Source organism: Limulus polyphemus, unplaced genomic scaffold (genome assembly GCF_000517525.1).
Source record: "Limulus polyphemus unplaced genomic scaffold, Limulus_polyphemus-2.1.2 Scaffold1303, whole genome shotgun sequence".
In the NCBI taxonomy this organism is placed as follows: Eukaryota; Metazoa; Arthropoda; class Merostomata; order Xiphosura; family Limulidae; genus Limulus; species Limulus polyphemus.
Window position 1 is genome coordinate 150,123 of NW_013666913.1, and position 25,502 is coordinate 175,624.

General features: G+C 35.6%; 1 protein-coding gene across 1 annotated transcript in view; it reads left to right on the forward strand.

Moving 5' to 3' along the window:
- Positions 1-25,496, forward strand: part of LOC111086661 — a 39,666-nt gene extending 14,170 nt beyond the window's left edge. Inside the window, exons 2-10 of the mRNA XM_022390426.1 lie at positions 1,066-1,282; positions 5,621-5,893; positions 10,363-13,634; positions 14,428-14,595; positions 16,904-16,980; positions 17,733-17,856; positions 18,542-18,647; positions 19,139-20,747; positions 23,757-25,496. Of these exons, the coding sequence (XP_022246134.1) occupies positions 1,066-1,282; positions 5,621-5,893; positions 10,363-13,634; positions 14,428-14,595; positions 16,904-16,980; positions 17,733-17,856; positions 18,542-18,647; positions 19,139-20,723 (5,822 nt within the window). The 3' untranslated portion in view covers positions 20,724-20,747; positions 23,757-25,496. The remainder of the gene's footprint in view (positions 1-1,065; positions 1,283-5,620; positions 5,894-10,362; positions 13,635-14,427; positions 14,596-16,903; positions 16,981-17,732; positions 17,857-18,541; positions 18,648-19,138; positions 20,748-23,756) is intronic.
- Positions 25,497-25,502: the final 6 nt, after the last annotated feature.

Below are 25,502 nucleotides of genomic sequence, written 5' to 3' on the forward strand. Positions count from 1 at the left end.
CAAACAAACAAACAAATGTGTTATGTCCTTTTTATTCAGCCACAGGCAAACTCGTTATAATGTGCGATATGTCCACTTTATTCGGCCGTGTATAAACTCGTTGTAATGTGTGATATGTTCTCTTTATTCAGCCGTAGGGAAACTCATTGTAATGTGTGATATGCCCTCTTTATTCGGCCGTAGGCAAACTCGTTGTAATGTGTGATATGTCCTCTTTATTCAGCAGTACGCAAACTCGTTGTAATGTGTCAGATGTTCTCTTTTTTTCAGCCGTAGGCAAACTCATTGTAATGTGTGATATGTCCTCCGTATTCGGCCCTGTACAAACTCGTTCGTACATATGGTATACGCTGGTGGCTCAGCGGTAAGTCTGAGTGCTTATAACACTAAAAAATCGGTTTCAATACCCGCGATAGGCAGAGCATAGATAGTCTGTTTTGTAGCTTTGAACTTAACGACAACCAAACATATGACGTAAAGTTACTCTTTCTAGCACGCGCTACATACTTGTCCCCTTCAGCGGTAACTTGAGGATCTTACATCGTTAAAGTCCGAGGTTCAATTCGCCACGGTGGACACAACAGGTAGCTGAATGTAGCTTTGCGCTTGCGTTTTTTTACAACAGAATTAGTACAATGATTCCGAAATAGCGTTGCCCCCCAGTGGCACAGCGGTATGTCTGCGGACTTACAACGCTAGAAACCAGGTTTCGATACCCGTGGTGGGTAGAGCACAGATAGCTTATTGTGTAGCTTTGTGTTGAACTTCATACAAACAAACAGAAGCAGATTGTAATATTTATAACCGTAATATACAGAGAATAGAGGTTTGTATGTTTGTTTTTTTAAGTTTCTCTACCATGGTCTGTATAAAACATATTTTATTATTAAGATAATTCAACTCTCGCTGTATTCATATATTGGGTACAGAAAAAGCAAACCCGTTATTGTTAAAACTATTTTCTCGCAACACGTAACATACAGCTGCCTTTCAGTACAAATGTTACAGAAACACGAGTAAAAAAACCGTGCTTAGTGTGATGTAGTTTTTTATTTAACACCTTAGGTGACATGCAACCTGCGACGGAGAACGAATCTCCTGAGACAACCGCGTCCAATCTGCCTGAGCCAGAATCAAACCATAATCAAAGCCAAACACCACAAAGAACTCTCTCTGATGGCGCAACCAAAGACAGGGAAGGAGAAGAAGCTAGCCAGAGTGATAGGTCATTCCTTCAGGACAGTGGAGGATATCAGTGGTGTTTGGACGATGAATGTGACAAGTACGTTGGTTTTTCCAAATATATTTCTATCTATTAATAATTTGTTAATACATTCTAAGAATTAAAGGTATGAATGAGGGTGTAATTTCAATATCAACACTCCATGTTAGAAAAACGGTGAAATTCCTTCACCTGAAGATGTAAGTAAACGAAACAAATGCAACTATTGAGAACGTAAATTATTTAGGTGCTTCTCGTGTATTAATAATTCACATCCCTAAAGGTGTAACTGTACACCTTTTGTTTTATATTTCCTTAGTGTTTGGTTTACCAAATAGGCAGTTATTTTTCCAGATTAACCTATGTGGCAAGTTTTATTATAATTCTATATACATATTAAAGGTAAATGAAGACAAATATTTTACAATTTCATTTTCTGGATTTGGCCTAAAAATCTGTTACAAATTCGAGAACATCAGCGCTAGGATTATAGACTCTATGGTTGGTGCCAATCCTAGCTATTTTAACCATCATCTAGGTCAGTTGAACGGGGAAGTTCACGTTCCTTTGATGCGACGTTTCATGTACGTTTGAGCGTGAATTGTTTAGCTACCTGAGCTACAGTTTGATTGGTTGGAATTTTACTTGTTTTCAGCTCAGTCTTGATTTTAGTTTCAATCAGTAAATTCATCTATTGTTGTGGCTTTCTTGACTGTGTAAGCCAGCCGACGAGTGTGATTTAATATAAAAGTGCTTTACTTTCTTCAAGTTTAAGCTTACTTATATTTTGGGTTTATGTGTTGTTGTTGTCTCCTTCATTCGTCACTTACATCTTTCCTGTTATTCTGCGGGTTTTAACTACTCGTTAGTTAATCATTAATTAAGTATAATGTTTTATAATGTAGGTTTTTTAGGATTTTTATTGTAAGAATAGTTCTCAAAATAAATTATCTGCTTTAAATTAAAGTGACTCTTACTGATGTGCCTCTACCTTAAAATTACTAATGTTTGGGCTTTTATTTTAAAACGACTCATACTGAAGTGATTCTGCTTTAAAGAGAATAATATTACGATGAATCTACTTTACAATGATTCTTATCGGAGTGCTTGTGGTTTACAATGACTGATATTGGAGCATTTCTTTGATATGATGCTTGCTGTACAATTGTCACTAGTCAGCTTTGTTATCAGGTTTTTGAGCATATCTGTTTAAGATACACTCTTGCCCAAATTGTTTGCATATTTTGTGAGAAATAAGAGCATCGTACTCTAACAACCTCCACAAGGCAACGTAGAATGCTGTCGATGAGGTTATTGTTGTAATTCCTCGTGATTTCATCCCAACTTGTGCATAGAAGGCACTGCAACTCTGCTAAAGAAGCTGGATTAGGGTCGTGGTTAGCAATTTTTCGGTTCAGTTCTGCCCAACAGTTCTCAATGTGATGCCTATAGGAGGTACCATTAGCGTTTCCCTGGAGGATATGAAGAGCAGTTTTTCCACCTGATGAATAGCTGCCGAAACATATACTGCACCACCTCCTGTGTGCTCTGTGTAAGAAAAACAGTCCTCCGGGCAAACGACGAAACTAATCCTACCATCAGCTTTTTAACAAGCTGGAAACAGGACTTATCTGAAAAGATGATATGTTGGCAGTATTCTAATTGTAAGTTGGCACGCTGTCGTGCCCAAGTAACATGGTGTCGGTGGTGAATTCTGGTTAATATCGGTTTGCAGATAGCCTTTTTTGCAAAGTAATTTCGTATGGCCAGTCTCCCATTCATTGTTTTTCTGGATACCCTAGGATGAATATGTTCGTGCCATTCCTGTCGTAAAGTGTTGCAAGACCTCTTTCGACCTTAACGTGTTAACCTGATCAAAACACGGTCATCTCGAGTAGTAGTTTTTTCGGCGTCTATCATTAGACTTTCCTTGAACAAAGTTTCCTGTAATCCGTTGCCGTTTCAGGATTCTGGACACGGTACGATAAGGGTACCCTACTGTTCAGGCAATCTCCGTTTGCTTCATACTATTTCTGGACAGTTGAACAATTTTTACGCCCTATAACTTCTGGCACGTGACGAGGCATGACTCTAAACTAAATACAGATAAATTGTCTGAACAAAGCGTTGATCTGTTTCGAAAAAGATTATGCCAAAAGCACACCCGTTTATACAAAACAGGTGTGTATGTGTGTTTTAACGAAAAAATTCTCAAAGCAACTTATACAGACTAGAATAACAACTCGTACATGTTTGTCAGATCATATGCTACCTTCTATGTTACTACTCGGGCATTTACTCAATAACTACTCCTTGCATATAGACAATAACATCAATATCGAACAGCATGCAAGCACTTTAGCCAAGACTGTAGGTTTCGTTTAATGACTCATAACGAAGTACTTTTGCTTAAAGTGTTTAATATTCGAATTTCTTTACTTTAAAATTACTGTCATTGGTGTATTCCTGCTTTAAAAATAACTTATGTTGGAGTTCTTCTGTTTTAAAATAACCAATGTTGGGGTTCTTCTGCTTTAATTTAACTCATGTCAGAGTTCTTCTGCTTTAAAATACTCATGTTAGTGTTTTTCTGCTTCAAAATAATTGATATTGGAGTTATCTGTTTAAAAATAACTCATGTCGCAGTTCTTCTACCTTAAAATAATCAATGTTGAAGTTCTTCTGCTTTAAAATACTCATGTTAGTGTTTTTCTGCTTCACAATAATTGATATTGGAGTTATCTGTTTAAAAATAACTCATGTTGCAGTTCTTCTACCTTAAAATAATCTATGTTGAAGTTATTCTGCTTTTAAATAACTCACATCGGTGTTTTCTGCTTCAAAATAATTCATATCGGAGTTCTTCTTTAAAGTAATACATGTTGGAGTTCCGCTTTAAAATAACTCACGTTAGAGTTATTCTGCCTTAAAGTAATCAATGTTGGCGTTCTTGTATTTTAAGGTGATTCTTTTTGAAATGCATATTTTGTTAACTACTTCTTATTAATATACATTACTTGTGTAGTGCAGTTGTTAGTTTATGAATGAAATACATCAGGTACCTTTAAGGCTTTGAACGCTGAAAGCTATCGAAGTATTGCAAAATTAATAGGCCTAAAATTTAGACAAAAAATTTAGTTTTGTGTGATTTTATACATTAGCTATATCCTGGGATTAAAAACCAACGAATATGTACATCAATACCAAGTGTATAAATTAATTAACAAATCTAATTAAAATTTTATACTATTAAAATCGAGTTTGAGATTGTTTTAGCGCAAAACTACACAATAAGTTATCTGCAATCTGTTCACAACGAAGAATCGAACCCTGGATTTTAGCTTTGCAAGTTCTTTACCCTATTTTTGACACACTAGGGGACATTAAAATATAGAGTTGTAATAAAAAACCGAGTAGAATACGACGTTCAAGTGGTTTATATTAGAGTTACTAGTGTATACTTTTGTCAACGACATGGTTAGGCACTCACTATGGTTAGCTGATGAGCATGATGGTGGGTAAAACAAAATACGCGACCTAGCCAACTAATGAATGAATATTTGTTGTAAAATTCTTGTCAATGCTTTAAGTGTAGCTACCAGTTTGGCCGCCAATTTTGATTTCATTCCTTTAAGTCGCACATTCAATCTTATTTTGTCCGCACCTTTTTTTCACACCTAATGTGTTTTTGATTAGATATCATTAAAGCTAAAAACTGCACAAAGGGCTACCTTCGCTGTGTCCACCATGGGGATTGAACCCCGAATTTTAGTGTATAAAAGCCCTCAAGCTCACTGCTAAGGCACCATTGAGCATTGGGCAAAGAGAGAAAAGTATAATTTTATATTTAAAAGTATGCCCCGTATCCCCGCAATTGCAAGGAGGAGAGCCAAATAGGAGTCCCGAAGAGCCTGATAAGCTTAATAATTTCAGACAAGGGGGAGGGGAGACATACAATTTAATTTGTTTGAACTAAAGGGTGGTTATACTATTCTTTTAAGTTAATGATATCAATCAGCCAGAATCGTAACTACAATTATAGGGAAATAAATGTAGTGCGTCCAATTACATTTTATGTGGGGGAGAGGCCATCTTTTACAGTTACGCCACTGCCTGTATTGTTTCTTTATACAAAGGAAAAATACGTTTTCTTCCTGTAAAAACAAGTTAAAATTAACCTATACTTCATAAACAAATGTTCTATTTTACTTCAAAATAAAATATTTTTCTTATTCAGATCAAACCCAGAAAGTAGAAACTAATGAGCGTTTCCAAGACCTTTATCTTCAACACATTATTCTGCATGTAGAGCGAATGAAAACATAATTCATCTCATGTTGAATATATACACACACATGCTATGTTTATATATTTATAAGATGTTTTTACTGTGTTTAGAGAATTGAACTTAAGCCTAATCATGGACCAGAACATCACCACAATATCGCCTGATCAAGACAGCTTAAACTACGACCAAATTTCCTTGCATCTGGATGCCAGTTTGGCAGAAATCGACATGGAGACGTTTCGCTCAGAGGACATAAATTCTCTTCTGAGCCTTCCGGGTGTATGCAGCATCGGAAGTGACGAAGAAGTTCTCTCTCTCGTAGAGAACTGCACTACAGCCTCACATACGTTTGCGAACGGCTTTGAATTAGAACGTTCTGTCAGGTATGTGACAACAAGGGGAAAGCTGAATTAACATTTACGGTAAATGTTCAGCTTTTTTCGTTGAAATTAGAAATATTTATAGTTAGTTTTTTCATTTGGGAAAACAAAAACATTTTTGTAATTTCACAAACTAAAACTTCTCTATTTTTATTTACTACTGTTAGATTTGTACACTACCCTTTTTTATTTATAATTAGTTGTGTTACCCGGCGTTGCCCGGGTTTTCGAATAAAAGAAAACCTACTCTCTCTGTTCCCTCGTTCTTTGTTTCGATAGGTTTCAATATTTTGTGAATTTATGAAAAACAACAACCTTAGGTTTGATTTTTGAAAATATTCTACGAACCTGTTTTAAATAAAAGCTTCCTTATGAACGATGTTTTTACTGGCAAGGATAAATGGAGAATATTTCGATCATCTTATACACCTATGAATACCCGTTCTGGCGAACAGGATAAGCCTAGCTCTATTCCCCCATCCCCTGTCACCCCTCCTCAAATATTAAAATTTCAAACGTAAATATGTATATAATATTATGCTTGCTTTTATATAAATGTAATACATTTTTATGAATGTGATACCGTATTTACATTATGACATTGATGTATGAAATATACTACAAACAAAATGCAACACTGTACTTTAAATTTATGTAGGAAAAGAAAAAAAATTCCAAAGAAAAAAAAAGTAGATTTGTTTGTTTGTAATTATGCACAAACCTACACAATGGGCTATCTGTGCTCGAAACTCGTTTTCTAGCGTTGTAAGTCCGCAGACATAACGCTGTGCCACTGGGGGGCAAACAAAAAGTAGAATAGAATACATTCGCTGACTTGACATTAATCTCATTTTACACAATACGTATTTTAATGTAAGCCTTAGTATTTTCACGTAGTCTATTTTATGGTAGACAGCATAATTTTATGTTATAGGTCAGGCCACCTGTGTTTGCTTTCTCAAACTAAACGTGCTAATTCTCCATACATTTCTTTTGTGTGTGACGTTCAATATATGATGTATTATTAGAAGTATAGTTAATAAACTATAACAAAATAGGCCTCTCTATATTGATGGTAATAAAAAAGAAATACAATTTCCTGATTCAACCCATCTTCCACCTCATGCAAGCGCTCTACCAGTTACGCTGACTTGGTTTTAATTTCATTGTACACAATAAGAATTATAATTTAAGCCTTACTCTTTTTACGTAGTCAATTTATGACAGACGGAATAATTTCATTTCATAGGCTAAGACTACTGTTTACTTTTTCAGACGCGACATTATAATTCTGCATAAATTTCTTTTGTGTGTAAGGTTAAATATATGATGTATTAGTAGATGTATAGTTAATGATATAAAAATAAATAGGCTTATAATGCCTTATTGTAAATTAAATGTTAACTCAAACTTACAAAAATTTCATGTCTGCGTAAAATTTATTCGTGTAATGTATATGTTAACGATAAAATTAGCAGTTCGGCTAGCAGACGATAGACGCGTATATCAACGAAAAATTGTCGTTTTGTGCACCTTCACGTGAGAAAAGTGTGAACCCGGCGGACAAATAAGTAATCAAGCAAGCAAACAAATAAACAGTGAGATTTTGAGTTTTTTATATAGATACTTTTGTTAGAGTTAATACCAGAATTCCGATGGAACATTAAAAATTTCACACCACATTGAAATATAAAATAATGGAGCAATAATTTTAATATCTATATGGTAAGTTCTGTACTTACTTAATATCTATGAAGGCTGGCATGGCCAAGTAGTTAGCTTGTCATGCTGTGTATTGAAGTGTCCAGGGTTCGAGACGTAATGTCACTGAACACGCTCCACACTTTCAGCTGTAGACGCGTTATAAACGTAACAGTCAGTTCCTTTATTCAGTTCAAAGAGCCAGTTTGTTTGTTTGTTTATTGAATTTTGCACAAAGCTATTCGAGGGCTGTTTCTAATTTAGAAGTGATAGACTAGAGGGAAGGCAGCTAGTCAACACCACCTACCGCCAACTCTTGGACCACTCTTTACCAACGAAAAATGCTCTCCCCCCTTCCAATTGAAAGGGCGAGCATATTCGATGACGGGATTTAAAGAACCAGACAAAGTTGTTGTGTGGCGGCGAGTACTGCTGATGACTAGCATCCTGCTAGTCAGTAGTTCAAATTTAGGATTATATCAGAACCTTAGAGATCATGATCTTTCCGCTTAGCCCATGTGTGCATGAGGTGCCTATCAGGTTTAAGATTCCAGTTTCCAATATCTCGCCCCCCGGTGGCACAGTGGTATGTCTGCGGACTTGTACCACTAGAAACCGGGTTTCGATATCGGTGGTGGGCAGAGCACAGATAGCTCTTTGTGTAGCTTTGTGCTTAATATCAAACAACAACAAAACAACATACTCCCAATATCTTTGATTACAACTAGTCAAATACTGAACCGCAGATTTTTTGTTTGGTTGAAATGTTGACCAGTACTTTCTTTACCCTTAAGCAAAATTGTTATCGAACAGCAAGAACAACAACAACAATACAAGTAATTCTTTTTCGATTTTCCAGTGGACTAAAATTTGATATTAGCTTTTAGATCCTAATGTGATGAGGGTATATTAATCTGGTTGATAGTTGTATTTTTAATTCAGTATTTACAAGTTGGAATTTGTATACTTAAAGGGGCCTGGAGTGGGTATAGTGGTTAACATGCTCATACATGAATCTGAAGGTTCATAGTTTGCATCCTGTTGCCGTAAAATCGCTATGGGCGCTTTGGGGCCATAGATGAGCTATAAGAATGACAGTTATATCACATTATTTAGTCGGACAAGAGTAGTCGAAGAGTTGGCTGTGGGTGTTGTTAAATAGTTGCTGCCTTTCCTTTAATCTATGATTTCCAAATTAAGGAGAGCTATGCGCTTATAGCGAAATTTGTTACACAAACAAAGCAGCTAAAAGTAACAAAACGCCTTATAAAAGTCAGTAAAGAGGTTTTGAAAAGTTGCGAATGCCACACAATGGTGAATGGGAATTAGAAATGTTTACTTCTTGGTTGATCGGTTGGAAAAAATATAAGATTTATTAATGAGATTCAGTATGTGTACCTACTAATAAGTAACGTAAAACTCACATAATTTAAACCTTTATTTACTCTGACGTAAATTCTTACTTTCTGCTTGTACTTCGGTGGCTCAGCGGTAAGCTTGGGGGATTATAATTCGATCCACGTGGCGGACATTGTGCAAATAGCCTGTTAAAATAAATAGATGTTTAAATACAACGAACAAATGCATAAGTATATGTGTTTATCACCCAATACCATATATTTGTACACTTGTAAGGTGTATGAGATAAGAGAAACTATTCATAATGAGGATGGCATGGCCAGATGGTTTGTGCGCTCAACCCGTCGCGGATTCGAATCCCCATCCCAACAAACATGCTCGTCCTTTCAGCCTTGGGGCGTTATAATCTGACAGTCAATCCCACTATTCGTTGGCAAAAGAGTAGCCCAAGAGTTGGCGTTGGGTAATGATGACTATCTGCCTTCCCTATAATCTTTAACTACTAAATTAGGGACGGCTAGCGCAGCTAGCCCTCGTGTAGCTTTGCGCGAAGTTCAAAACAAACCCAACTAAATCATAATGAGGAAGTAAAAAGGGAATAATGAGGTTAGCTGCATTCACTATACACACGCTATTTGTTAACTAACAAACTATTTTACGAAAGATTTCAAGTAGTTCAAAAATAAGGGCGGCTGTACTTGGGACCTTGAAGTCTGTGACTTAGTCATTTAGCTTATGCCACATAAGGTTTCCTCAAGTTGAAAATACCAAATACTTATTCCACTACAGAATGAAGGGGAGGGAGGAGTACAGCTAGCCATCATCACACGTCACTCATGTAGCTACTCGTAACCACATGAATATTGACTGTTATATATATAACACCCTCCCCCCTCTGAAAATGAGTAGCATTTTTATCAGGACATCGCAGATCGTACTTTGAACATTTTGATCCACAGCCCAGCACATTAATTTGAAGGTATAAATATCTTCATCTTCAATACCCTTGATAATATTCTAAGGTGCATGTTTAACCTCATTGTACTTTTAAACTTCAGAAAGATACCATTCGAAAATACACCTTTTATTAGATTGCATTTTACACAACAAATGAGAATTCCTCGTAATTTTATATCTCTGATTTTGTTGCAAAAAAACGTTAAATCTTAAAATCGGTAAACTCGTCCCAGTATGTTGGTCCCAATATTTTCATGTGTTTTGGTAACTAAAAGAAAGTGTACTGCTCCTGTTCTGCATTTGAAACCTATTTTATTCGTTTGTCCTTCATGTGCGACATTGTCTTTGGTATGTTTTTGATTCAAACATATAAAGTACTTTAATTTGCCATCTAGATTAATATCTGATAGGCTATCAATTATCTATATTAAGCCTGATTACGTTATATTTACCAGTTCTCACAGCTTGTCAGAAGAAGAGTCTGCAGAAGGCTTCATTTCTAAAGATGAGCCACTTTTCTCTCCTGCGAAAGAACCATTAAATGCTAACAATACATCAGTGGATAGTATAGACTACACGTCTTTGGACGAACAGAATATCGCCGTTACCTGTCAAGCTAATAAAAGTAATTATACTATTGCATTTGAAGGGAGCGGGACTCAGCTGTCAGATGATTCGGACGTTGCTTTGGAGATGAAACAAAACAAGGACAAAGTTCCACGGCCAATCACCGGTTGTCATCAATCCAAGAAAATGACTTACAATTCCACTGTGCAGCATGACTTGTCGTACACAACCTGGGGAAAGGTGAAAAATTATAAACAGCTGATTCGCCCTGCACTCTATGCCAAGCCTCAACGTTCTAGAAGCAAAAGTCTTCCAAGTCTGTTTAAACGCTCTTTAGTATTGACAGACAAACAATTTGGCGAATGGGGATTTAAAATAAACCCGGTTAAACGCGTTCCTGTTTACGAGCTTCACAGTAGTTGTTATGGTTCTCTCCAAGGAAGTGACGCTAGAGACAACAAACATTCTGTTCCTTTGTTCAAATTGTTCATCAAAAGCAAAACTTCCTTGGGTTCAGCGTCAAGTAGTTGGTCTGGATCTGTAGAAAGCATGTTATCGTATCCTGCTATTCACTCCAACGAAAATACTATTGACAATGATGAGAAAAATGTACGAAAGGCCAGAGGAGTACGCGGTGTAAAAGCCCACAATCTCCAGTTTGAAAAAACCCGTGACAAGTATATAAGTGGTCCTCTACATTTAAATCAAGTTTCGAATTGTAATAATCAAGAAACAGAAATCAAGGTTTCTAAGAATCTCAGAAAACGACCATCACAGCCAACAACACATGTTCAAAATGTCCACGAACTTAATAACAACCTAATACAAACATTTCTTAACAACAACACTAGTGCAGCTGACAAAGATATGCCTAAGAATATTAATCGCAAACAATCTTCGTCAGAGAGTGATGACAGTAGCTCTCAGTATTTTGAAGATAGTTTAGTAGACGGTCCTTTGATACAACATACTCCCACGCATTCTTCAACTATCAAAGAAGAAGAAAACGAACAACTAGACACTGATTCGGTTAATGGGGATGAAACCATGAGAGACAGCAAAGATCCATTTGGCAGTGATAACAGTACATCGGAGGAGGGAACTATTACCAAAAACAACGCTATGCAACATATACCAGAAGCGACAAAATACGTGGAAGAATTTAATACAGTAAAGAGAATTAACAACTATTTTCGTGGTGGAAAAACAGAAAAGAAACTCATAAACAACATGTGTGTCACACATGAAAGCAACAAGCTCTTAGAAAAATTCATCAAGCTGGTTCCAGAAAACAGTTCCCAGGGTACTCAGACAAAGACTCTGAATAGTAGTGAGAAATTGCCTGAATATTTTTACAGTGAAGGAAATTCCTCCCAATCTATTCCCAGTCTAGAGGAGATGTTAAATAACAGTAGACAAAGTCGCAGATGTAAAGAGACCAGTCCTTTTTCAAGTGGCTACAGTGGAAACAGGCAAACGTCAATAGAAAAGTTACACTACAAATCCCAACTTTTCGTCAACAACAATTGTGCTTCTCCTGTTTTAAAGCGAAACACAAATGTAAAAATTGTCACAACTAGGAGCCGTGGTACACAAATCCCAGTACATATCAAAGATCAAGCCATACAGACTTCATTAATATCTACCAATAGTAATCTAGGAAGCTTTAATGTACAAGAAACTTATACTGATTCTTCAGGAGATAAAACTGGCGAATTATTTCCCTCACCTCTGTCATCCATAAATTCAAAATTTTCCAACACTTCGAGTGGTACAAGTTCCGAGAAAAAGCCAGTGTATGTTTGTTATCCAAGTTATTCTTTGCCTGATCTCAGTTTTCTAAAAAATCTTAGACGTACACCAGAGGGAAAAGATTTGCTGAGTACTGAATCAACTGATAATTTACCTGCAACACAAACCGAGGATCATAGCAACCGACATAGTAATGATGAAAAGGAAAGACCTGTGTCTGATCGAGAAAGTGTTGAAATGGTAACACCACAAAAATTTAGACATATAAGAGACTGGGACTCGTTAAGTGTTTTACTTCCCTCAGAGTTAAAATCTGCTATTCCAAGCTATCAAACAAAGACAAGCGACGATGATCATAAATTGAAGGATGACAAAGGATTTCACTGCAGATGTTCAAGTGAGAATAATCAGTGTTGTGCTGAGCATAACAAAAGTCAAAATCATCAAGAACGAGATTTTTCTTATCCCGGTGAAAGCTTTTCCTCAACAACTTCAAGTTCACGGGATAGTGAACATCCATATAGTGATAATACATTGAGAAGGCAGCGCGGAGCAGCAGGAACCCCTTCAGAGTTACCCAAACGTTCTATCTCCTTGCCTTTTGAAAAAGCTTATTCAGAGAGAAGTCAAAGTGGTAATAGTTCTAGACGAGGCATTTTGAGAAAATCCTTATCAATAGATCACTGTAACCAAAAAAAAGGTCACGAGAGACCTGATGTGGCAAATCGGGGAATAGCCTCTCAGTTAGACTTTCATGGACGTAACAAATTCGATCACTACACCCAATCCTTAGAAAATATTCCAGAGAAAATCCCACAGATTGAAAGTGAAATGTATTCAGACAAATATAGAGAAACAGTGCAACACCTACAGAAAGAATCGTACACAGACCGCAAATCTGTCGAAATTACTAGTAATAATGATCCTAAAACAACTTCAGAATCTTCAGAAAAACAGGGTTTTGTCAATCCAGTAGCAGAAACCTTTTCAGGTGGACATTGTCCAAAAGGCCACTCCTTTCAAATTCTCTCACCAGCACCATGTCAAGATACTACAAAATTAAAATACACTGGAGTTACCTCATGCTTTTTAAAACATAGCAACAACTTAAATATTGATCAAAACTATCCGTGTGGGAATCATTGTTGCTCTTGTAGTCTTAACTCCATCAAGTCTCCAATAAACCAGCTCTGTGACCAACTCCAACAGTTACTTAACTCCAGCACAAGTCTGAATCTGATGGCAGCAGCTCTATTAGCCACAAAGGAATCAACAAATGAAATCAATTCTTGTAGTTTTTCTTCAGATTGTAGCGGTTCACGAGTCAAAAAGTCTGTCACTTTCCACGACGACAACCTGGCTGTTGAAGCAAATGATGGTGTTACGAAAGAAAACATTGTTTGTAACAGTAAGTTTCCTTCTTTGTATTTTGAATTAGATAATTTTATGAATTATCAACCAAACATACAAATATGACTGATAGTTATTTCAAATGTACTGCTTCTTAAAGAAAATAGTTGATGGTCACAAAAAGGTTTCAATATTCCTTTCATTTCACATAATTCAGCTACGCAGATTTCGACAATAATATTCATTTTTTTCTATCATGTAAGGATCTTTTTACAAATCGGGAAGAAAAAACTCTTACTTAGATCAAATTATTATTTCGTTTACCACAATTAACATTTTGTATTATTACGTTTGTTAACAAAAATACAAACAAACTGACGAAAACGGAAGAACAGTGATGTCAAACGAATATGCATCCTCATTCATCCTGATTTTTTGTGTATGTGTGGAATCTACATCTTTTAGTCTCAAAACTACGGTTGTGGTCTTTCTTTTATGTATTACGTTATGACGTTTTGTGAAAAATCTGTAAGTGATGGAGAAAAATGGATATCATTTTAGGATTCAGCGTACAGGAATCAATGTAGAACATGTCAAAATTTCAAGACAATAAAACCATCGTAGGTGTATAATCAACGAATTTGTTTAGCCCTTAGTGTTTAACAAGTGCCAAGTATTAGATTTTTCATATCAAGACCATTTAACCATTTGTTGTTAGAGAATACTATGAGCTGTATTATTTGTTTTTGATTTATTGATAAGCTTTCATTTGTTCAGTACGCATTTAATTAAATGTTTTGAATGAAAAGCCGGCGCTTGTTATTTTAATAATGATTATTTTACTGTTATAGAAGAGGTCCCAAGAGATGAACCAATCAGCGACGAGGACTCTGAAAGTCCACCAGAAGAGTTTGTTGTATCACCGCAACAGGGGTCGTCTATGACTTTCCCACCTTCGGGTCTAAATAATACTCCACGGCTCGCAAGCGCTATGGCACTGAAATTGAAACAAAAAACAGGTAAAATGTTATTAAACTGTATAAATAAGATCTAGAGTATACAGAACGGTAAAGAAATGATAAACATGTAAGATCGATATCAGTGTATTTGGGCACTAAATGAAATGATGTATTTTGCCTTTTATCTTCAGAGTGACCGCGGAAAGGTTTAATAAATTTCCATAGTGAAAGCAGCACTTGAAATAACAATATTTAAAAGGTAAATAACAATCTTTTAGACAATTACTTTAGCTTGGTGGCTGCACCTGATCAACACCGACTACCAATATTTTGTGGAAAATAGTAAAAACGGATCACTAGAAGTTAATTCTATCGAGATATTATAGGTTTAATCTAAAACAGTTTTATTAAAACTTGGTATAAAATAAGACATTAAAAAAAAAAAACTGGATGGCGCGAAATGATGGAATACATTCGAATAGAAAGTGAAATGTGGGACCACTATACACCTAAATTACTATTTGTGTGTATGTGTACGTGTGTATGTATGTCCACTCATAACTGGCAAACTACTAGGCCAATCGTCACCAAACCTAACATTTAATCTTAGCTAAGGTCCCCTAGGAATAATACACCTCTATATCATCTTGGGCCCCTATATGCTCCCCCTGCTATTCTATTGATCTCAACCAAATTTGTCATACACTATTATTCCTGCCCTCAGGGGAGTGACATAGGAGAGCCGACTTCCCATGCCATCACCTGGGATCCCCTATGTGCTGCTCCTGTGTTGAACGGTTACGTGAGTTGGTAAAAGATGTACTGACACTCAATGAAATTTATACTCAGATCCAGGATTTTCATAAAGCAAAATTATATTTTCCTAATATTTTCCTTAATCGAAGATTTTGTTTAGATGAGCTTAAGTGATTAATTAAAATTTCGTTAACATTTTGTCGTGATTACCTAGATTATTTTTTCGTAGCTCCTAGCTGAAAATGCAGATTTTTGTGTGAACAATATGTGATTAAATAAGTGTGAAGGTGTGTTTGTAATTAAGCACAAAGCTACACAATGGGCTATCTGTGCTCTGCCCACTACGGGTATCGAAATCCGGTTTCTAGTATTGTAAGACTTACCGCTGTGCTACTGGAGAGCAATAAGTGTGAAAAAGGAGGTCTACTGGCTTGTTTATTACTTTTAACAAGTGTGAAAAAGGAGGTCTGCTGGTTTGTTTCTTACTTTTAACAAGTGTGAAAAAGGAGGTCTACTGGTATGTTTCTTACTCGCAAAATGCAAACCAAACTAATTATTTAATTTATGAATAAAGCTGTGAAGAAAAATTGCTGGTGAATCAAATTTATTGTCAGTGAACGTTGGTTTAGAGTGTGAAATAATATATTATACTCGTCGTTTTCTGATTGTAATAGTAGTTAATAGAAATGAGATACATAAGAGTTATGTATCAATATAAGAAAGAGTGATATATTATCTTAATTGTGTAAGTTATTTATTATTTAGCAGTAACGCAAATCGCAAGAACTCCTTACATCTATACAATTTTCAAACTCAAATTCCCACTCGTTAATAGTAAAAAACATACCAGTAGACTTCCTTTTTCACATTCGTTAATAGTAAGAAACATGCCAGTAGACCTCCTTTTTCACACTTGTTAACAAGTAAGAAATATGCCAAAAGACCTCCTTTTTCACACTTGTTAAACAAAGCTACATGAGTACTATCTGTGCTAGCCGTCTCTAATTTAGCAGTGATAGAATAGAAGGAAGGCAACTAGTCAACACCACCCACAGCCTACCTTTAGGCTACTCATTTATCACCGAAAAGTAGGATTGATCGTCACATAATAAAACATCCCCAGTGCTGAAAGGACGAACATTGTCGAGGACGGGGATTCGCACCCGCGACTTTCAAATTGCAAGACGAGCACCATAATCACCAGGCCATGCATATATTCCCTATACACATGTTTCAAGTATGGCTATTTAATTTTTTTATTTCACTACATTTGCAATTATTTGGTAAAATGCCACCTCTTCTATACGTTATTTCGGTTCTATGTAATGTTATCAAACGACACACTAGAAAATTTCCAAGCCAAACGCAATGTCAAAAGTTACTAAACGACCTTTCATTTTCAAATTAACGAGTAAGTTCCAGAAGTATTCCTGTAGAAAATAAGACGATATATTCATTTACCGGTGATTTTCTTGTTTTATTGTTTCCCAATAAAAATAAAAATCTATAAATGTTTCGATAAGAAAGGCATTCTTGATCTTGTAATGCTAGTTTAATCCTTCATCTATTAAGAAGACGTATTCTAACATAATTTTTTATGTGTTTCTTTTAGGATTGTTGAAGAATGTTACCATGGCCGTTGACCTGCTCCTAAGTCATGGAGAGGAGCAAGGAAACCAAAAACAAAAGGTGATTTTTTTGATGTTTTAGTCTGTGTTTCGTCTTGCCCATCTGAGTTCAGTCTTTTTTGTTAAACACCATTCTCCATCAATGCCCCTGGATTGATTCAAAGCAAAGACCATGGTCTATTTAAAACAATGGTTTTAAATGATGTAATTAATCATCATTAACATGAGCTAATTATAATTATTATGTTAGGGATCACTGTATTATTCCTTCTTAGCTGAGAAGTATGCCTCATGTTATATTAGAACAAGCGCGTTTGTTGACAAAAGGTTTGACCTCAAATCTGTCAGAATCACAAAAACACAAGGAAAATATATCTGTGCTAGTAAGTAGGCAAAAACGATTTTTCATATGTTTTTTTTAATTTAAATACATGTTCTGATTCAACGGATTAGTAGTTACAATATCTATGAATCATACCATTCAACGTTTACCAAATAACGACGGTGTGTGAATATGTCAGATATTCGATATCACAAGGAACGTTTCGCTAACATTATGGTAATGTTTAAAATGTCAATGACGATTTTAAGAAAATGTATTGGGAAACTAGAGAAAAACTACATTCGAGAAAGTAAATATTGTAGCTCAGTCATTCTAGATATAATAGGTACGTTATTCATATTTTATTTTCTTCGTTTTTCATACGTCTCCAGAATCCATTTTCGCGGACATTAAAAATCGAAAGTTTTCTATATTTCAACTTTCCTTTTTTCGAGTTATTGACTTGAAGTTTTTTTTATTACTCTTTTAAGGTACTAAAATATTTGTGCCCAGCTTTATACAACGTCTTAGAAAACGGACTTCTTTCCTCTGATAATGGTCCAAATTTTGTCGCTAACTCACCATGGAAAGTAGCGGAATCATCTTCCCAGTTTGGTAAATTTAAATTTTGAAATTTGTTTTTCAATAATTATCTTAGAACTTTTTTTCAAGCAAGTAAATTTTATATTCAAAATTATTGTTTTGGATACTTTTAGATTAAGCATTATATCAGGTTTAGTTATTTATAACAAGAAAGTCTGTTGTTAAGCACAAAGCTAGAAAATGGGCTATCTGTGCTATGCCCACCACGGATATCGAAACCTGGTGTTTAGCTTTATATGTCTTCTGACATAGTGCTGAGCCTCTGAGAACTGATCTATTAAATTATTAGCAAAGCAACTTAAATATGGAGTATGGGAAAAAAGTCAACTTATTTAATATTACGTGAAAAAACAATAACAATCCACAGGTATATATTTTGATGAATCCCCTTCACCGAACATGCTCGTCCTTTCAGCCGCAGAGACGTTATAATGTGATGGTTAACCCTACTATTTGTTGGTAAAACAATAGGCCCAGAAGCTGGTGTTGGGTGATATTGACTTGCTGCCTTCCCTCTAGCCTAGCACTGCTAAATTAGGAAAGTCTAGCGCAGGTAGCCCTCAGGTAGATTTGTGCGAAATTCAAACAAACCAAACTGTAATTTTGTGTGTAAAATTTTATAAAATGAATCTGATATTTCACTGAAATTGTGTCACTAAAATTAAGCTAAGTTTGTTGGTATATGTATTTTTTTTAGGTCATCCGACCAAAGAACTTCAAGATCTTGTTAAGTATATTGCTGGGAAGAATGACATGGTTGGAAATACATGCAGATTCTATATGTTTGTTCTGGGTCTTCTGAAGTAAGTTTTGCTACAATGTTAGAAAAGAAAATTTCAACTTATATAAAAATAATCTACGTAAAAGAATACCATGACTTATTGTAATATAAATGCTGTTAAATGGATCATATTTTCATATATAATGTTTTATTAACAATATAATCTGTATACATATTTTTGGGCACAAATTTGGCACTCGAAGCAATTTTATAGACAACTACACATTGTTTTTGAACTAGTATTTGTATTTATCATAATTTCATAGGATTCGTTGCTTATAATATATGTACTGGTAATGCGTTGGTAAATTTTTTGTGAACTTGAAAACTTTTTTCAATTAACTTTTGAACAAATATGCTTAAGCCGTAAATCAGAATGTAGTTTATCTTTCGTAATACTAATATAATCAATTTTCACTAAAATTTAAAATTGAACGTTTTCTAGCAAATTGCCATTAAGTTCAGTGTATTATAAGCAGCGTTTATATAAGTTTCTTTTTACTTTGTCTATAGTCTTGGGCTCGTGGATTGGTGGTTTCTTCACGTTACTTCATGCGAACCTTTGATTCGTCAACATTATCAACCTGATGCTCTACTTAGTCTCCTGGCTTCTCCGTTATCTACCAATTTGTGCGAGATACTATTAACCAAACTCAGGCCACTTGCTGCCTTACCATTTGCTTTGGACTTAAAAGTCAGAAATCGAGATATTAGACAAACTGATAACGAGTCGCCTACAGCAATCATACATACTACAGAACAAAAACCCCTACCAATATTCATGACGCCTAATATAACTCGTATCCCACCGTTTGAAACTGGTAGTTATAACTGTGCTTTGACTGAGGAACCTAAGGCATCGTCATTGAGACGATCCAGAAAAACTAGTGAGGTTGGAGGTTTGAAAACAGAATTTATGGATGACAAGCTTTCAAATGTACCTTCGTTGAAGGTCGACAATCAAAACCATAATGTTTTTTCACGTAAAGGAAGCGCTGCGATTAATGAAATTTCAAAGTTAAAAGACCTCGAACACCGGCATAAACTTGACAATGAAAATTCTATAGAGTCTTTTAAACATATATTGCCTTTTCACAGCAGAGGATATATCATTGATGAACATTCAGAGAAGAGGCTAACTACAGCGCTGAATACAGATCCTGCAAAAGAATTATTCCAGAGAGCAGTAAATCTTGCCTTTCCTTCAACTAAATCGCATGAGACGGAATCTCAAAAGCTGCAAAACACAGCAGGAGATAAAAACTCCAATAACATAATCCAAGGTAGTGACTTGTCTCTCCGCAACATTCAAGTGAATCGGCAAAATAATCAAGATTGCATGGACAAACATTTAGAGAATTGTAATAAAGTTGCACAAACTCAAAAGATCGATGAAATGGGAAACTGCTTTGAAGAATTAAAACGTAAATGGGAGCAAATGTCATCTACACCACGTAGTGTAACGCCAGTTCATACTACAAAGGTAACAACCATGCCCAAGCAGCCTCCTGTATTTCCGCCTTCACTGACCCATCAAGATTTGAAGAAATCCAAAGCTCCCACAAGGATGCCACAACAAACGACATTACCAATAAAAGTAATAGATTCACTGTCACCTGACTCTCATGTATCTTCTCCTTCCCAAACACCTTCTAGTCAACAACCCTTATCAGTTGCTTCAAGTACTTTCAAAGAGTTAATTTTGAAAGAACAAAGGGAAGATCTTCTTAAACAAACTGTTAAAAAGTCGATGCCTCGTACATCTCGTGGTCCAAAACATCCCACAGTTAAGCAAGTGGCGAATTCAAATGAAACATTAAATACTTCTGTTAAGCAACAGAACGTTGCTTCGGCACCTAGTTCTCCCAGTCGAAAACCTCATCAAAAAAGATCTTTGGATAAAAATATAAGCTCAGGCTCCTCCAGTCCATCAAGCACAGGCAGAAAAAATAATTGTAAAAGCGATTCCGGAACCACTGGACCCAAAAGTTTTCAAGCTCGAAAATCTTTTATTCCAATACAGAGAGCATCTCGATCGTCACCGAAGCAGCAGAGGAAAAAATCTCAAAATACTGTACCATGTTCTTCTCGATCTTAGGACGAAAATGTAGAGCCCCAGAAGGTATGTTTTTATTATATTATTAATAGAGCTATGCGTGTGTGTGTTTCAACAATTAAATCTCAGCTAACATGAAACAAAGATGTAAATGTAGCGAAAATAATAATACTAATAGTTTCTAAAGTGAATTGCTTTGTTATTCACTTTCCAAGTATAAAACACTATCAAACATGATCATTTTGTATGATTGCTGGGATGGTTCCTGCCTTGAGTATGTTGACCAATAGGACGATTCTTTATGATAACTACACCTTTCTATACTTTTGGTAAAATGTAATTAAAAGTTTTTGTCGATTACACCATTCTACATTGCACAAAACAACTAAAGCGTAATCGGAATTTGTAATATGATAACTCTGACAAAGAAACATTAGTGGTTTGAAACAACGTCAATACCCCCCCCTCTCCCCCAGTTCATTGTTATATAGATCAGATATTGCGTAACGGTTATGTGTTCAGAAGTACAAATGACTGGTCCTTCGTCCTATGTTATCTCCCGATGGGACAGAGGGAAGTTTACGGACTCACAGCGTTAAAATCCAGGTTCGATTCCCCGCGGTAGACACAGTAGATAGTCCAATGGGGCTTTGCTGTAAAACAAAAAACAAAATCGCCCTATGTTCTATATTTAATGGTTTTACACAGTATTGTCTCAGTTTTGACTTTGAAGTGAAGAATCATACAGTTTAAATGGCCTTTGTTCGTTAACCATGGTCAGACATAAGACAATCGTAGTTGAATATTTCAATCATGATGAACCTTCGAAAAAATGGAAGTCGTTTAATTGCAGCAGGCTATTGCAGATCGGCTACAAGTGTCGTTAGCAGTATGTGGAAGTACTTCCAAACGAATTCTGAGTTGCTTCGACACTTGGATAAAGCAAAGCAATACAAGCAGATGCTGATTTTGGCTCACTGCAAATCTGTAAGAGTACCTGTTCCAAAACTGAATCAGATGTTTTCAGCGCAATTTTCCATCGTGTCATTCTATAGAGAGAATCAGACTTCATGGGGTCAAGCTGTATATGTCAGTCGCACATTGAGGTGTGTTTAATTCACACCAAATTATAAATTAGTTTTTCCTGCAATGGGGTAGGAGTATTTGCAGTTCACCAATGACGTGTGGAAAAATATTCGTTTTACAGGTGAGTTGCATCTCATTCTGCAGCCAGATATTAGGCTTATAGTGATGCATAGGAAGTCTGGAATCAGCTCCAGACACATTTTAATGCAGGAGCGTGACACAGGTAGTAATGGTGGCAGTATGATATGTGGTTAGGAATAAGCTTTGGTGGAAGTACTGACCTCTACATTTTATAGGATGGTACTATTAATGCTTCACTTTATACGGATCATATCCCATGAACGTTTTTGCTGTTATAACTGGTACCTGGCTTCAATGAACCTGGTTTAATGGGTGATAAAGCCCGCTGTTCTAAGCAGGTCGATACTTTCCCTGATGAAGCGAGGATTGGTTGAACGTAATATCCTACATGCTTATTGGACTTCAATTCCACTATCGCTGCCAGTTACCACTTCACACGACCGTTTGTGATGCCATACCTGGTATAATAGCCCTGACTTCAGCTTAATGGATGATGTTGTTTGTTATTAAGCACAACGTTACACAAAGGGCTATCTATGCTTTGCTCACCACGAGTATCGAAACCCGGTTTCTAGCAGTATAAGTCCGAAGACGTACCACTGTGCCACTGGGGCGCTTAATGGAGGATGAAGCCTTCACCACGCGATGCTAAGCTGATCGATATTTTTTCAGGAAAAAAGGGAGATTGACCGAATTAAGTGGACTCCATGCTCATCAGACTTCAATGCCACTATTGCTGCCACGCTACTCTTGCTATTCGTAATAACTATACTCTTTAGTAAAGTAAAATGCCATAAAATGTAAAGTTTTAAAGCTACTCCTTCTAAACGTTCATTTACGAGCATAACCTGAATGACCAATGATATTCGTTTCAGATCACGTGACGGATCGTCATGTGCCTAATTAGTGAACTACAGGGAAGGATTAACTTTATAACAGTAGTTTTGCCTTGTCATAGTTGAAATATTATAAATACCGATTATATTTTAATCGTGTTGCAAAGTTTATATGTATAAGCTGATTTGGTTGCAAATATTATTTTCTCATTCACTCCCTTTCAACTATTTTTTATTTCTTAATTTTGTTTGAACACACCATATCAGTTATTCTTGCGTTGACTGCTTATAACTGAATAATGAATATGGCTGTACAAAGAAGACAGATCAACCATTTTGTTTTGGAATAAAGAGAGAAAAGAGTTTGTTACTTCATGTTGAGTATATATGCTTGAAAAAAAAACTTATTCTTTTAAAATCAAAGTACAAAAGTACTTGCATGTGTACAAAACGTCTCGTCATGTTTAATGTTACTTATTTGACCAGCAAGATTTGAGGTATGATTAAATGATCAGTAAAATAAAATAATTATACATTTTCTAAAATCTCATTAAACTTTTCCTCCATATTTTAATGCTGAATGACAAATAGAACAAATGAAAAAAATCTTAACGTTAGCAATAATAAAAATAGAGTGGCGGAAACTGAATACTTACGATTTTCGTATTCTATGTTCTTGCAAGTTAAAAATAAAATAGAAATATAAAACCCTAAATTTAATTGAAAAAAAACAGAGTCCTTATGTATTTTTCTATAAGTTGTTAGGGTTAACAGAATCGTTTTACGCGCTTTAATAACTACAAACAAAATAATTTGATTACACACTATGAAGTATAACTTACTTATGCGCGTGAAAGTTACAACTTTCTTCCAAGGGGAGCATTTCCCTGACCCAAAGTATAGCTTTATTACTCACTTCCTCTCGTTCCTTTAAAAGTAGCGCCCTCTCCCTTATAGATTTCTGCCTGCGCCCTTGAAGATCAACGTTAAAAATATCTTCGAGATAAAGTAATAATTATGTGTTGATGAATACTGATAGTTCTTAATAAGTTTTGATTTTTGACACCTGCAGGTACATGTTTGGACCTCAGAAGAATAACCTCTAGAAGAAGACTAATTCTTGTACACCAAATTAAATAACTGTATAAAGGTGAAGCTATAAAGGACTAATTTTGAAGTTTGAGGTCGAATTAAAAGCTCACAAGGGTAGTAAATTGTTTAATTAGAGTTTTTTTGTCGAATGATATTAATAACTTAACGATATTTAAGTCAATGTTGTTTCAATTATGTGTTGTATAAAATAGGTCAGATGAAGTTAGCTATAGAATCAGTAAAACTAGTTAGTAGTTTAAGGAGGATCGATTTAGCTGAAACTGTCTTCAAGATTAATCGACTGGTATTTCTATTGAAATTAACATTTGTAAAGATATATAGAAGTCACTAAAAACCATTTGAGTCGTTCCAAGCCAATAAGCACTTGTATACGCAATGCGGTCTTCTAAATCGATCCCTCAAGCACACATAGTATTAAACTACAGGTGCATGTACACACGTACATTCAAAGATTATTAACATTATCAAGAATTTAGTCTAACTTGAACCACATATTTAACACTAGTGTTAAGCAACAATGAATTATATACAACAAAACTTTGACAAATTCACTGACTTGAATTTTTTTTCACCTATATACACCCCATAAATGTGCAGACAAATTTTGTTATACATTATGTCAGATAAGATATGGTTCTCAAGAAATTTATAAGTGTACGCGTAGTAATATATATATTAATATCATTTCACACAAAACGACGAGACTTTCACCCTTTGTGTTAAAGTGTTGTAAAAACCTTGTAAATGTCGACGAATGAAGTAAGGTATGTTGGGAACTCATATTTTATTGATATGACTAAGATGTATGTAAGCGATATTCCGTAGTAGACAAAGCATGGCAGTTACTTGCTTATTCAATGGCATCGAATATAATTTGAAATATGACAAGCACTTTTAAAATGTAAGATCATTGGCAGTGGGTAATCAGCCAATCATATTAATCCTTTTTATGTTAGTCTACCAATCCGTGACAACTTAATCTCAGAGGTTACCAATTCGAAGCTTCAGCTGCCAACATGAAACATGTATCATGATCTGGATTGAACCTGACCCTCCCAGGTCGCGCACAACGACCAAAAAACACCGATACAGACCAGACATGCATCACAAGGACGAACAAAGTCGAGCGGGCCTGTCTTTTAAAGCGACAATGTCATCCTTTATAATGTACAGGACATTTGGAATAATGTTTTCCTTAACTGCTTGCTGATTAACATGACAACAGATCAAATTAACCATACTTATGTTTACTGTGTACTTTTGAAATAGTTGAATACAAAAAAAATACCCCAAAAAAACGTTTACGAATGTTATATGTATATTATGCACTGGCGGTGAGGACACCTCTTTACAAGAATTGGGGAATGGCGGGCATTTTATGTCTAGAGCGGTAGAATATAAAAGTACTGAAAGATGTTAAATATTATAAGTGTGCTTTCCAAATTAACAGTAACTCTTTCTCCAAGAAGCTGAATGGTTTGGAATTTGATTGGCTGCTAGCATTGCGGTACATATATGGATATTCAGCTGTCTTCATTGACATTGATTTTGCGCTATTTGGAAAGTGAATAAACTATCTTAAGATACTGTATACCAGGTATATATATATATATATGCACTGTTTAATATAAATCCATTTGAGAAGAAATGTATTAATTTTTCAACTGTTTAGGTTCATACAGCTTTCAAATGCCCCCCCAGTGGC